Below are 15,900 nucleotides of genomic sequence, written 5' to 3' on the forward strand. Positions count from 1 at the left end.
CTCACGAAACTAAATACTAGCGAATTATAAGTGTCGTAGGATATATCATTTCTTCACTTTTTCAAGATAACAAGGTTGGAGTTTTATTATATAGTAGATAGATGCATCTTTTCAATGTCCAAAGTCTTTTTACTCGCGTTATCTGTTTCTGCCTATTGTTTCTTTGAGCGTCTGGTTTATTACAGCGTTGCAAATGCTGAGTAAATTTAAAATGTATTTGAAATTGGTACAATAAGAACAAATAATTATTTATCAAACAATAAAAAGAAAAGTGCTCGACAGATTATAGTTTGAATAAAGATTTCAGTGCTAACTCCACATGTCAATACCTGTCAATTATTAAACCAATCATTTGATCGCAGATGTTTGAGTTGGAGGGTTTGGTTGACCTAGACTGCGTACGACTGGTGCGATACAACTGCGACCATGAATACATAGACAGGAGCTTTGATCCTACAGAGACGGAGACTATCGGGCAGGCTTTAGGTGGTGTCAGGTCAATGTATACCTTTGAGCTATTGTTAGAGCTGAAGGAGCCAGAACACACATGGCAGGAGTACAGGCTAGGAGGTGATAAATCTTATCAGCTGTCATTAAAATTAAAATAGTCTTATCCTATGTAACGGCTGTAACTGGAGTTATCTTACTTTTTTGCACAAATTTCTCAGAATATTCCGAAAATGTCAAGTTACTAACCATAGGCTTTGCTTATTGTTCGGAATGGTCAAGTGTGGAAGAGAGAACAAGTTTTACTGTAAAAACATTGTATGATGATCTCTGTGTCTATGGATCTATGTCTATGGATCTGTGTCTATGGATCTATGTCTATGGATCTGTGTCTCTGTGTCTATGGATTCATTCACCGGATATACTCATGTATTAGTTTTTGGGAGATGATTTTGAGAAAAAACATTTGGGGTCGACTTATGCGTGAGTAATGTTTATGGGCATGTTGCTGCCGAGTTGTATAGAATGTGAGTATGAAAAGAAAACTCTGTTATTATACATACAGTATACACACTGCGGTAAGAAGTCTTGACAAACACTCACAACAATGGTGCTTCATCATATAAATCATAGACCTATTAACTATACATAATTACTATAACTGTATAGTTAATAGGTCTATGATATAAATATTTAAGTCACTTCACAGAATTACGGTATCAAATATCAGTAAAAATGTGATCTATAAAAGTAAACAAGCTTTGGACAACGTACTCAATCATACTCTGGCAGCCACCATTTACATGCTGTATGTTATGCTGTACTGCCACTAAATGGGTTTTAAATCTAACAAGTAATATACTTGGAAAAACATTGAGTGAAATTTTAGAACTATAAATTCTGGATAAGCCTTGCTCTATAAATATGCACTGTTTCTGTACCAGTCACGGATTAGCAGACCTGTGATTGAGAACAGGCATAACGCGTGTTTTAGCGTGCAGTCATTGCACAAATAATACCATAAGTGGGTCAACCCCGACCTAGTTTAAAACATGCAACGAACTGTATTGTATCGAATAACCAAAACTTTAAATTTTGAAAGTTGTATTTATTGCGGATTGCATAAGTTTGTTATAATTATTCCAGAACATTCTGGAATAACAGAGTCGACTTATACATGAGTAATACCTGTAACAATGCAATTGTCTTGAAAATACTAACGTGTACATGCATATATATGGTAAGTTTGTGCTCTATCAACTCTATATCTGTGCACCCGCAGGTGTCACATTCAAGGTGCACATGGTCGACATAGAGGCAGCTGATGTGCTGCCACACGTAAATGTAAGAACAGTACTGGATGACAAGGTGTCTGACCTCAAACAAAAGATAGCCTCTGTTCTAAACTTACCGTTAACAGAGAATATGCGATGCGTTCTTGAGAAAAGGTCTTCCTCTGAGCTTGTGCTGCTCGATGATGCCGCACAATCTCTCAAGGACTTTGGTCACTCGCAGGGCACTAAGGTGAGCAGGAAACATTTTGGTAACTCTATGGATCTTGTGTTGTGTGGTAGTTCTGTTACCTTCATCCGGTTGTATAGCTCTTGGTTGTTATGTATAATTGACCGCTTGACCTAGCCCTGGTACCATAGTCTGAAATACCCCTGAATAATAAATGCTAAGGTTCAGTTCTTTTATTGATCAAAATAGGCTAGTCCACCATTTTATGGACATGATTTGATAACTATAGACATCACTTCTTAGCTTAAATTTTTAATTTAGGCAAATTTGAAAAGCATCTTGTGAAACTTATTTGTGGTTCTTTTTTTGTGTAGCAAAACACATTGGATTTACCATAAATTCCAGTGTATAAGTCGACCTGGCATATAAGTTAAGGTCTAAAGGTTGGTCTAAAAATCCTGGTTTCGACATATACCTGCTGTATAAGACGACCCTCTTCTCTGGCTCAAATTGTTTGATCGCTGATAGTTCAGTCGGCTTCAGAAGTGGGCGATGCGTAGCTGAGGAAATGGCATTTTTAAATGCCATCAGCAAAAGCGCCAATGCTTTTTTGGGCCGTCGTCAATACGTATAACAATTAACAGCAGAACGAGAGATGAAAGTTCTTGTAAAGACTGCAAGGCACAAAAGCAATACTTCTCACCATTGTATTGGCTGCCTCGCCAATAGAACGAAACTGCCATTTTAAATAGTATGTATGTTATTAATAGAAAAGCTATGCCGAAAAACATTTCTGCCATGAATCGTGATTCAGATACAAGAAAAAGGATGGACAATAGAGGATGTGTCAAATGGATTACCTAGGTGTGGGCTTGCAGGCAAATACTACAAAAAAGCAATGATGATTTTTTTACAGTTCGAATGGCGAAGAATGGAACTTTGTATTTGATCTATCCCATGTTGAGTAGGATTACTTGAATAGTACTATTTTATGAATAAATACATGTCAAATCAAGTAATTTTCATTTGCCATGGTTTTTTTCAAGTTGAACCTTACTAGAATTTGTGTCATGAAAAACGTGACCCCCATATAAGTCGAGGATGAATTATTAAGCTTGGAATTTGGTGTCAAAATTTTGACTAATACGTCGGAATCTATGGTAGTTTCATGAACATCAGGTAGCTACACTCTTTTAAAAGCCAAATCAGCTTCAAGCATCTGTTTTCGGGTTTTATTCTTTGATGTTGGTCAGCAACACCATAAGAACACCGATAAGAACACCCAGGTCTGGGATAAAATCAGCTACTGTATACTGTGTTCCTTATCAGTGGTGACTGTCATAAATATGTCAGTCACCTTGAAATCAAATTTATCAAAAAATCATGAAAAATGAAAAAATTATCTTAAATCAAGTTTACAAAAAAAATCTTAATTTTTTTTCCAACCATGGTTCCGGAAAGAGAAACTCACCTGATAGGTCTTCAATACTGCGGCACTCAGTGACTCATCTTTATCTATCTCTAGAGTCTGGCCGATTCTCTTTTTGACCATGGGATGGTAGATGTAGGTCGGTATCCGACACATGCACTTCTGCTTTTCCTTGTGCTGTTTAATTATCTCCCCCTCCCTCTCCATCATCTCCATTAGCTGCTTTATATGCGGTGGTAATTCACTGTTTAGCTTGAACTCTACCGATCATATAACAGTGACATCTTGAGATACGAGCTTAATGTGTTCCAGGACCAAAGCTCGTATGTCAATTCACTCATATCTCAAATCAATTTCCCCTATATAAAGTAACAGTGACACCTTGAGATACAAGTTTAATGCGTTTAAAGATCGTTGCTCATTTGTTTTTTTCATATTATATGATCAGATTGTTATATTATGCAATCATATTGTGGTTAAAGCTCTGTCGTCCAATCAGAATGTGGTTAAACTTTATCATCCAATGAGATTGTGGTTAAAGCTCTATCGTCCAATCAGAACATGGTTCAGTTAATTTTATTGCATAATTTCATAATTCACTCAGAGCTGTGGCAAAAATAGCTGAGTTCTACAATTGATATCAAAATTTGAAGCTTGACATCAAGTAAAGGTCATGTTTGAAGACGTGATGAGATTTTTACGATACAATCATTTGATGAGGTGATTTACAAGTTGTGTTCTCATGCTATAAACTAATAAACTTTTATTATTATAGCTTCCTCAAATATTTTTACTATAATAAGAGTTGTGTTCATCCCTCTGTCCAAAGCCATGGTTATAGGTTGTGAAAAAAATGTATCGTAGGGGATTCGAACTAACGACACTGGTGACTAGAACTAGTGACTATAATGCTGCAAGGCGTCAGTATTAGTTGAGTTGTTTCCTTTTTATCATTGTAAGAAGTTGTCTCTTTTATATTGATAAATATTCCTGTTTGCAAGCGTGCTGTTGACCGCTATTTCCTCTGTTTATTTATGTCATACTATTCGCTTAGGTGTTTGTTGATCGGTCCCTTGACTACACTGACGACTGCAAGGTGCCCTTCAAGGAGAGTGCCATGCACCGACTTCTAGAAGCATATCAGTATACAGTACGACTTCTACTCACCGTGCCTTCCTCGAATGAGGTACAAAGGTTCCTCGACAAGGAGAGGGCACGGTCTCTCACTGCACGATTTGCTGCCGAAGGTGTGTTACTGATCTATATGGCAGTGTAGGAAGCTTAGTAGTTAGTAACTTGCTTTGGTCAAGGTGTTTGACAGAAAAATATTTGTCCTTGACATGCTCATATCTTTGACCCACCATGTTGTTGTGTTTCATTTGAATTTTTATCACTAATATGTCTGCCCTGCCCTTGTCGCAGTCAAACTTCGACGTACAAGGTTGATCTGGTCCAATATTTGCTTCATGCGCTGAAACCGTCATATGTTGGAGCAAGTGTTCTTATAAGCATACATTTGTTTTGTTTAATTGGTTATCAAGTTTAAAAAACAATCGTAAATATGTAGAGTAGTCACTTATTTATTTTAATAACTGCATCTTATAAAACTGGGTAAAAACTATATTACATTGCTTTATTTCTGTCAATTATTAGCAAATTATTGACAATAGTCTGGTTTCAAACAATTTTTTTCAAATTTTGTAATACATAAAACAAAAGACACAAAAAGTGCAAGAGTTGGCCACTAAAATCAAATAATTGGTTTGAACAAACACAATTTTTGTAGGTTTTTGTCCAGATTAGTCACCCACCAATTTTCTAATTCGCAGACCAAGAAGTGAAAGAAGGCTTCGATGCTCTTTCACGACGAAAGCCGCAACACAACGGGCCTTTGCATGTCAAAGATGGGGACTCAACGGAACTATCAGACGGTATCGAGCCTGTAACAGCTCAGCTATCTAGGCAGAATCCTTTTCTTGATGGCTCAGAGGACAAGAGCCCTGAGAGCGCTATCGAGTGCAACGGCCCTCCTCTCTGTGCAAAACTTAGTCCAATTTTTGGTCAATCTGCCTCAGAAGGGCCTCTCCTAAATTCTAGCTCAGCTGAAGGCAGTTGTAAGGGGATACCCAAAGATGCCCCGGTCTCATCGAGTCCAACCATCCCAGATGCTAGGGAGGGCCAAGTGTGGGATTATACAGAAAATTGTGAACCTAAAGCTGCCGCGAGTAGCGGAAACACTACAGCTGATGCGGCGTTGAATAGAGACTTGGATGCGTATAGCTCAGGGAGTGGTCGAGGTCGGGCAAGTGAGTCGTCGATGGATTCTAGTGAAGGGCAGGATGAGATCTTCAAGGTTACTAGTGAAGATGAGTCGGAAGATGGCAAAACACGGGGTGAGTTGGATAACTTAAAAGTTTACTTGCAACAAAATTCACATTACAGTTATTTGGTATAAAAGGGTTCACCATGTCTGCTGTGTTGCAGGTGCAAAATATGTGGAAATGTGATTACAAGCTCTTGAAGCTCAAAAACGAACAGTTAATCGCAGCATCACGGAAACGCCGTAGATTGGAATCTCTTTATTTGGCTGACCTACTCCAACAGTTTGGTTATTGTTTTGACACGTGATGTTATCACGTGTCAAAACAATGTTATCACGTGAACTGAAAGGCTAATAAAAGGCTCAATATAAACGCTGTAGGTTGGAATTCCTTTCAAAATCTGCTCAAATGGGACGTTGTTGAACACGATGGCTTCTGTTTACATTTTCATGCAACCTCATTCGTCGAAATATTTTCTCAAATATACTTCACGCATTTAATAAAACCATGTCTTTTGGTCTTACCCGTCTATTTCATCATTATTGTAATGCTGTCACTTTGAGTACTGATATCTGAAACCTACTGTAAAAATTCATTTAATTTTTTAACCTTAGCTCAAAGGAGTGCGTATCATCCTCTGATAAACATGGCGAACCTGTCTGTCACCTGTGGTAGTCGAAAAATGCTGCAGAATTTTTTCACGCCATGTGGCAGGAAGTATGGGTCTTGAGATCAGATTATAACTAGATGCTTAGACCAAACTGAAACAAAACTGTAAAGTAGCGAGCATCTAGATTTGATGCGGGCTTTCCGGTAGAACCCGAAGTGTTTGTCATAAACTAGTGCTACGTAACGTTTTATATTGAGCCTTCTATTGGCCTTTCATTTCACGTGATGACATCATGTGTCAAAACAATAACCATGTCGAGTTGAGCACGTCGTCAAAATAAAGGGATTCCAACCTACGGCCGTTTTTATGATTGCTGCGATTAACTGTTTGTTTTTGAGCTTTTAAGAGCTTGTAATCACGTTTTCAAATATTTTGCACCTACAACACAGCAGTGTAAAACATGGTGAATCTTTTGATACCAAATAACTGTAATGTGAATATTGTTGCATGTAGCACTTTAAGCTTGTGAAATAAAATAGGGTGGTACGTGGTGAGTTGGGTTGAGTTTGGATGGGGGTGTAATGAGTTGGTGCGATGTGGAATGGCAAAAAGCTATACAAAAATTTAGTTATTCCTATGATTTTTAGCTACATATCTCAGAGGTTAATTAGTGCTATTGTTTCAGAAGCTTCTAGAACTATCTCCGCTTGCAGGTGCTTATCATCCCCACAATGCATTGTTATATAAACTATAGCTATAAAATTGCCAATGAAGCCTCTAGAGGTATGTAGCCTCTTGTATGTAGAGGTATGACTGCATTTGTATGTAGAGGTTTGACTGTACTTGTATGTAGAGGTTTGACTGTACTTGTATGTAGAGGTTTGACTGTACTTGCAACTAGAGGTTTGACTACTTGTAACTAGAGGTTTGACTGTACTTGTATGTAGAGGTTTGACTGCACTTGTATGTAGAGGTTTCACTGTACTTGTAACCGGAGGTTTGACTGTACTTGTAACCGGAGGTTTGACTGTACTTGTAACCAGAGGTTTGACTGTACTTGTAAGTAGAGCTTTGACTGTACTTGTAAATAGAGCTTTGACTGCACTTGTAAGTAGAGCTTTGACTGTACTTGTAAGTAAAGGTTTGACTGTACTTGTATGTAGAGCTTTGACTGTACTTGTGAGTAGAGGTTTGACTGTACTTGTATGTAGAGGTTTGACTGTACTTGTATGTAGAGGTCTGACTGCACTTGTATGTAGAGGTCTGACTGTACTAATTGTCTTGCTTCTTTGCCAGTACTAACCATCCAGATGGACAAGAGGATAAGACTCAAGCGCTTTAAGCACCTCCTTCAGAAGAGACTCCATGTTCCGGTCACCAACTTTAAGTTATACAAAGTCTACTCCAACAATCAGGTATAAGTGTGGCCTTACAGTAATAGACAGCTGTTGTTTGCTTACTTCTGCTTTAGTATCCTTTGAATTTGTTGCTAGTTGTTATTTTATTAAGATTGAAAGTACTGTTCATTTAACCATTCAGTTGATGGAAGGTCTCAACTTTGTACATGTATATACGTCTTATAAAATGCTGTGAATGACAATTTTAATTTTTTATCAAACGGATCCATTTCACACATGGCTGTAAATATGCACCAAGTTGTATTTATAGCGGATGTTTGTCGTATTGCTTTGTAAGCTCGCCATCAGTTCCGCTCTGTTTCTGTCGACAGGAAATTGAATGCACCACCAATACTGACACACTGAACCTACTCGGTAACGACTCACGGATGATCGTCAAACTTGGTCGAGCACTTGGCAAAGGAGAGTATAAAGTGAAAATCTTTGAACTCGAGCTAAACGTCAACAAGGAAGAGGTACGTCTGCTTATATACAGGACTTTTGTAACTTAGACCTTACTTGGGGAACTCTGGGGGGGAAGGAATTTGCATGAATATATACAACCACAGTTATATACATTCATGGCCCCTTTCGTATGCAGTTGTGTGTAGCTGGGTCCTTTTCTCAACATCAAATAAGACTGATCACTTCTCACAAGACATGTTGCATGTATATGAATATATATATACTGGGACAATGTCATTTGATGTTTTTCAGATATATTCAAAAGAAGCAAAAAAAGACAATAACAGTCAAAATTCTTTGAGATGTGTTGTAATTTGGAAGACATATTTGCGGTTTTCACATAAAATCCATCTAAATCAGTGCACATTTGGGAGTTGTCTTATTTTCATGTTTTGTTTCTATTTCTATTTTCCTTCTGCTGGGTATCAGTAAGACATTAAAGAGGTGGAAGAATGGACAGTAGACAGGTCTTGTCAGTAGTAGCACTTGTCTCTGTATCTACAAATGCTTTTACAGCCTACCCCATACCTGTTCGACCTGATTGTGATGAGAGGGATGACGATAGCACAGGCTAAGAAATGCATCTCAGATGAGCTTTTCGTTGAGCACAAGCGTCAGGTTTTACCCAAGAGGTATTTGTTTCTTTTAAAGTATATTCCTAAATCTATTAGTTCCTACGTAGGAGGAAGTTCTATAGGCGCCTTGAGCGAGCTGAAGATGCTCTACTCAGCTACTGCTGATAGCCATGATAGTTAGTTACGTACGATGACAACGAAACCTCTTGTTTGCTGTTGATCCACATTACTGTTTTTACTTGAGCATGCTAGAGTATTATGCGTTGTTTAATGCGGAAAGCAACCTAGATTAAAGTGAAGTTGTCCACCCCATAACAACTTATGCAAAATTTCTAACTTTGGTAATGTTACGCCAGTTTCAAAGCAGCACCAGTTCATCAAGTCAAAAAACCTAATTAGTTTTGCAGCACCTACCGTCTGGTGCGTTGATTGTTTCTGGTATGGAGCAGTTCTCTATGCACTTGATAAGTGTGCTAAGTGCCCGTGTTATGAGCATGAGAGAATTACCCTTGTATCCTTCTGTATGGCCAGAATTCGATTACGCAAAAAGACCTGGAAGAACCCTAGCCAGGTGTATCTCGACCATCAGAGGATAGAGGATGACATATCCATGTACAGCAACTGGGAGATGTTCATCCAGATTCTTGACGATTGTGAGCCATTGACCTCTCAGACTGATATGATTCTCTTTGCCCAACAGTGGAAACCTTCTGTTTATGAATTTGGACCCATGTTTGAGATCATCATACCAAGTGCTGCCGATTTACGTCAACTTAAAGAAAAGGTAAGTATTTCATCTCATCAAGTGTCCATCTTTGTTTTGGCAATAAATTCATACCTCAACATACGAACTTACTAAAGTCGTACCTCAACATACAAACTTAATGCTTTCATTTAAATTTCTCGTTGGGTTATGAATGTAAAATCCTGCAGCGATTTTAAGCTAGAATTGATATCGGAGTGTCACTGGCTATCTCTGTTACAGTCAGAGTTCTGACAATTACGAAAAAAAACTGCATTAATAAATACTCACTGGTGCTCAGATAAAATGCATTACAGTTGCAGAAAATCTTTACATGGATATTTATGTAGTTGCATTAGCAGTGCAGTAGCAGTTGTAACCATGTCACAGCCATGCAGTATAGTTGCATTATGTACTTCTATAACTGCGCAGTACGCTGATTACATGTAGTACAGCTATTTTCTAAGTAGGTAGTCTTAAGGGGTGGTCACATGAGAGCCGAAACGAACTAAACGACGCAAAATGACATCGCTGTCAGTTGTAAACTGTTCAGCCGAAGAGATTTCTGGCCGAAACGAACCATTTCGGTCCTGCTCAAAATTTCGTGGCCGAACCATTGCTCTTATTGGCTGGTTAAAATTCTAGCGAGCACGTGTCACATTTCTCCTTACATGCGTGTGAGCAAAGTTGAAAAAGAAATGGGATGATCTTTTTATTTTGTTAAATAGACAACATGAAGCAATTTACGACAAGGTTCACCCGGAATTGTGATTGTGTTGCATAAATGTAAGATGTTGCACTTAACTTTTACATAAATGTAAGAGAATGGTTGTGATTTTCTTTTGTGTAGAATATAAGTAATGTGTCATACTCATCTTGATGAAGAATCGTTGACTGATTTATTTATGTAAAACCATAGTACTATGATAAAGACTGTTTTTGTTTGTTATGTACTCAGCATAAAAAACATCCATATGTTAACAAAAATATAATTTTGTTGATGGGAAGGGTTGGCAAAATCTTTGTATATTGAGTAATTTGTTTTGAGCAGCTGAACGATCTTCTGATAAATCTGCTGTGTAATTATAATTAATCATTGTTCCTCAAAGTTTTTTGTTTACAATAGAAATATTTAGCTCAAATACATAAAAACTACCAATGAAACAGTGTCCTTTCTCCATGCGTATGGTATCTGGGAAGCGAAGTGTCTTCGGATGCCATGTGACATGTTGTGGCTTAGCCGAACCAAAGTAAAACAACCTCCGAACCAAACCTAAGTCGGTTCGTCCATCGTGTGACCACGGCTTTAGTGTAGTGACATTATTACCTACTGCACAGTTTGCAGCGCTGGATGCAGTGGGAGTGTTGCTAGTACACATTTTGCAGTGCTAGACATAGTAGGAACTTTTGCATTACATTGTATATACATGAACAGCACATTTTCATTAAAAAGCTCATGACAGAATCAATTACTGAGTTGACTTGGTTGCCACACCAACACAACTGCTGTACACAGTACTAGTACAGTGCAGCTCCAATGCGTCACAATCCTGTTACAGTTTCTTTGAAAATAGCATACAATTCACTTTCAGTCATGCAAATAATAGGAGTGGGGGTTTTGAGTTGGTAACACTCACATTCAAATAATTCGTTACACTGACTAAATATGCAGACTTCAGGTTAAACATCAATTAAAAGGGTGGACGGAGGCACTCGAATGAGGCACTGCAATGTGGAAACAACTCCTTATTTTGCCGTCATTGTATGTATTCATATGTAATTCAAACAAAGTGAACAGCATGTAATAAGAGCCCATGAACTATTCTAATAGAATTACATAATAAAGCATTTTAAAGCCTTTTAAACAGTTGTTAATTAATAAATAATAACTGTCTGCAGATTACAATTAATGTATGAACAACACAGAATGCCAGGTGATCGAATAGGGAGGCTTTCTTTTTATTCAATGATGGGCTGACAACCCTAGAAGTTTGTAATCTCTGGATCATGTGACCACTCCTTTTAATGATCATGTGACCACTCTTTTCAATGATCATGTGATCACTCCTAATGATCATGTGACCAATCCTAGTGATCATGTGACCACTCCTTTCAATGATCATGTGATCACACCTAATGATCATGTGACCCCTCCTAATGATCATCTGACCACTCCTAGTGATCTTGCGCCTTCTGGTGATCTTGTGACCATCGTCTATAAGTTACTCGGTCCACAGGCCCTGTTTGTCAAGAGTGTGTCTTAACTTGAGTAATGAACAGGTATTTTCCAAAACTCTCATTTTCATTAATCAGTTGACATTTAAAAGCCTTAGGACCTATCTTAACCTTAGGGACTATCTCTATGTACCTTCATGCAAACATAGATCTATAAAAAATTGAGAAATCGTTTATCCTTATGGCATACATCGTTAGAACGCCATTTCTTTCACTACAGCTTTCTGAGGAATCTGGTATAGAGGCTGACTTTATTGACATAGCGAAGGGTCGGGGCACGTTCCCTGGAGATGTCTCGGTGCTTGAGGCTCACACAACCGGGCTAGATTGGAACCCGAATGTCACCCACATTACCTCTTGGCCGCTTTTCCTTGACTCAGGGGGAATAATCATATTCAGGTATGAGCCAAGAATTGATGTGGTATTGTGGTAGTAGTGAGACTAGTGTGTACATCTAAAGGAAAGGAATTTTGTATGAAACAGCTGTGTTTGTCATTTTACTTGTCTTGTATGTCAATGACGAGGGATTCTTTTATTTTTTCTTGCTGAGATCCACAATGTAAGAAACACTCTTCGAGTTTTCAAGATTGACTTTCTCATATGTAAATACACTTCGTGACTATGTATAGATATCCAATTTTTCATTTGTGATTTTGACCCTTTTCTCGGTTTATTTGGGAGTTGTCCACTTCTCTATGGTGGCCAGAATGTATACCATGGAAACAACTTAACCAATAGACATCAAAGATTTGAAATAGTTAAGAGTTGGTTCCCAATAGAGAAAAAGATAACTCTATCCTATCGTTAATCAATAATACATTTAGAATATTCAAATTTAAAACTTCAAAGCTCATTGGCTGTTTAGTGCTTTTTGATTGCTTTTTAACCAAGCCTAATATTTTAGTTTTTACTAGCTATACATGTAACTGTCTAGCCTGTGAATATAAGTTGTTTTGTTCAGGGATAGCCAAGAGAAGCTTGCTACACTGACAGCTGAGAAACGGAAAGAAATAGGCGTGAAGGAGGGAGGGTCAGCCCAATATAGGCAATCAGGAAGTATGGGCGTGCGAAGAGAAAAGGCGCTGAAGATATACACACATATAGATGAGCCAGCACCTGCAAACACTGTAGATGATTGTGTCAATCAGCCTAGCGAGTTAGACTGAGTTTGTCATATTCTTACCCTTCCAGTATCTATTTATTGCTGTACAGTAGAACAAAGGAATGCACGCCTCTCTACAATTGGCCTAACGCTTATAGAGTACTGATTAAACAGTGACTCAGAATGTTGGTCGAAGACTGTGGTCACAAACATACACAAGGAATATGAGAGTCATTGTCACACTCTGACCACAGGCTATAATTACTATTTTATTAAACTTTTCTGAGGGCTGAATATTTACTTATGTTTAGTTAAGAAATTTGGTTACTTCTCTATCTCCTTGATAACATGCCCCGCTTTCAGTTTCTATATGAGCTTGAGACGAGATGGTGCTAGCATTCTCCTACTGGTTATCGACTGTCTGTGTTTTCACGCTTCAACACCCATTGAAGACAGTCGGTGTAAATTTTAATGAATTTTGCACGATTCACAAAACTTGGACGCATTTTGCTGCAATCGGATGTTATATAACCAAATAGTAATTTTTAATAATTGAGTTTAATATGATAATTTAATGATATAACTTTTAAACCGAGTGTGATTCATATTTTCCTTACTCTAAAAATTATTAGAAATACAGCCAAATCCTTTCATACATGGCATTCTTAGACCTGTCAATTCTCCGGAATCATTGATCAGTTTGGCAAAACATGCATGTGCTTGGAATGTCATGCTGGGGAGTTGAATGCCTGGCATGTCTGATAATCTTTCCTTTTATTCACATACTCATATTAGCAACATTCTAAAAGATTAAAATGATGCAAAACATAATAAAACAATGTTTATATCATTATGTGCTCTGCGACTTTGTGAACAGTTTGGTTTCTGAATGGCTGATATTTTTATTCATATTTGTTGCAATGGCAGTACTACCATGTTGTGAAAGAAATTTGCTGGCTGCAGTTACGACCCAGCAGTGTGACGTGTAGATGAGTTCATGAAGATGTTTGACATTGTTCCCTTTATTGGCGTTCTCCTCTCCTGGTTATAAGGTCGTCTTCTGGGTTTTATAGCGTGGTGATCTATTCTCTCGGTCCCTGATAGAGCTTAATGCTATGCTGCCATCTGAGCTTGTACCCTGCAATGTCACACCAACAACATGATTCTTTCAATATCTAGTGGGTGGGAGGACTTGGTTTTTGAATAAAATAGCAAAACTAGAAATTTTCATAATGTGAGGTTTTTCAGAAATTTTTAAATTGAAATTTTTTTTTGAGTTTTTTAAATTTCGGTTTTAGCAAAGGAAACTAAAGCATGTCTGTACACATTTAAAGCTATTGAGAGAGAACCTGACAACGCTTTTTAAAAAATGTATAGAAATTTCGTAGTTTTGCGTGCTGAAATTTGAATAGCAAAAATGTATAATTTGAACTTTATCTGTTGAGATTTATTAAAATCTGAAGTCTTTAATGGAATTTATATCAAGGTGATTGTTTCTATCACAATAATTTATACTATAGTGAAGAATTTGCTCTGATATTAGCATCTGATCAGATCATAGTATTGCAATTAATAGCTGTGATATTCTTGTCATTTAAAATGGATAATCTCTAACAGAAATATTTAGGTAGAGGTAAAAGGAGATGTGGAAGAGCTGGCCATTTTTAGGCGTCATTTTTATATGAATAATGGCTCATTCTAGTTATTCCATGTTTAAGCATTATTCTATGACTATTAATATACCAAGTTTGATAAAAAATGACTTCTTCCAACATTGTTATATTATCTAACAAATCATTAGTTTATCAAGGGAGCAGGTAATATAAGAAGTACGCTGAACTTCCCACAAATACTCTGAGTAAATTAGGCTATGCTAGATAATCTATTGCCATGTTTGTAACAAGTTGCACTTCATCCTCGTACTCTTAGTTTTTTGTATAAAATGAAATATTTTGATGTAATTTGTGATTTATTCTACTAAAATATAAAACTAAAAATATTGCACTAATACACTACCAAAACAGTTTCATGCACAGATTGACTACAGAGGATATCCGCGGCTTATATCAGGAGCGTTCGAGTTTTGAGATCTAGTTGGCGTTCGAAACACAAGGAATTTTAATCAGTGTTTTCCATCTTGTTTTCGTGAGATCAAACATTAAAAAATTGAGGTTGTACCGTATGTATTAAGCCATAATGACTGAATTGAAAATGCCTTTTAGTAAGATTTAATATCTAACCTACATTATATGCTGATGTTGGTTGAAAAACTTGAGCAATGCATTACTTGCTAAACTAGCCTCAGCCGTTAAGGCTATCAGAGCTCATGGATTTAGCCTGAGCTCGATCTGTCATAGATTGCTACAGTAGGTATGATATTGCTCCAGAATGATAAAATCTCTAATATTAAAGCTTCATCAAAACTACTGGTTAGAATGAAATGAAAAAATTTAGCCGTGTCTGTCAACGTTGGAAGAAAAGGAATCACATGAAGTGAATGATTTGATAAATATGCTTATAACTACCGGCAGAGGAAGTCCATAAGCTTTTTGTTCCTCCGAGGGATGGCGATTCAGTTGTCCATCATTCGCTATTGGCCATTTAAGCTCTGATTCAGACATTTTCCTGGAGCTTATTGGTCTTGCCAAATCAAGCTTCCCTTGCAGCAAATTTCGGTTTTTGTTGATAGCAACTGAAATTATAGCAACTCTTAATTTACTTGTAAGTTTGCAGCTCAACTTTTTGTTAATCTGTTGGTATTATGTGAGACGTGGTATAGTTGGCATGGAGTGTGAAGTATTATTATATTAAAATGTCTTCCACTGTACTCTGAGTTCTTGTATTTTAGTTTTGCTGCAGCTTATGAAAAAACTGTACACGTGATAGTTAATATCGTACTATATATCATATCATACAATTTATAAATCAAATCTGACAAAAGTAAAGATCGGATTTTTGTCTTCAGTTTTGAGTCATGTTCAGCCTTCTAAAGAACATCATAAACTTTTAAAGGTTCAATTTTAATTTTTACCAGAAACAGAAAAATGCCACATTTATAAAGCGCACATACTTCTTCAGATAACATTATATTATACGACACCTATGTAATTATAAAG

The 15,900-nt window shown here is 37.2% G+C and overlaps 1 protein-coding gene across 1 annotated transcript in view; it reads left to right on the plus strand.

Moving 5' to 3' along the window:
* Window positions 1-13,439, plus strand: part of LOC137404551 (ubiquitin carboxyl-terminal hydrolase 47-like) — a 44,867-nt gene extending 31,428 nt beyond the window's left edge. The window contains exons 15-24 of the mRNA XM_068090780.1: window positions 363-570; window positions 1,730-1,971; window positions 4,392-4,584; window positions 5,167-5,730; window positions 7,565-7,683; window positions 7,998-8,141; window positions 8,647-8,762; window positions 9,237-9,489; window positions 11,903-12,081; window positions 12,644-13,439. Coding sequence (XP_067946881.1) covers window positions 363-570; window positions 1,730-1,971; window positions 4,392-4,584; window positions 5,167-5,730; window positions 7,565-7,683; window positions 7,998-8,141; window positions 8,647-8,762; window positions 9,237-9,489; window positions 11,903-12,081; window positions 12,644-12,848 — 2,223 coding nt within the window. The 3' untranslated portion in view covers window positions 12,849-13,439. The remainder of the gene's footprint in view (window positions 1-362; window positions 571-1,729; window positions 1,972-4,391; window positions 4,585-5,166; window positions 5,731-7,564; window positions 7,684-7,997; window positions 8,142-8,646; window positions 8,763-9,236; window positions 9,490-11,902; window positions 12,082-12,643) is intronic.
* The last annotated feature ends 2,461 nt before the right edge of the window (window positions 13,440-15,900 follow it).

This window comes from Watersipora subatra, chromosome 9 (assembly GCF_963576615.1).
Source record: "Watersipora subatra chromosome 9, tzWatSuba1.1, whole genome shotgun sequence".
Classification (NCBI taxonomy): Eukaryota; Metazoa; Bryozoa; class Gymnolaemata; order Cheilostomatida; family Watersiporidae; genus Watersipora; species Watersipora subatra.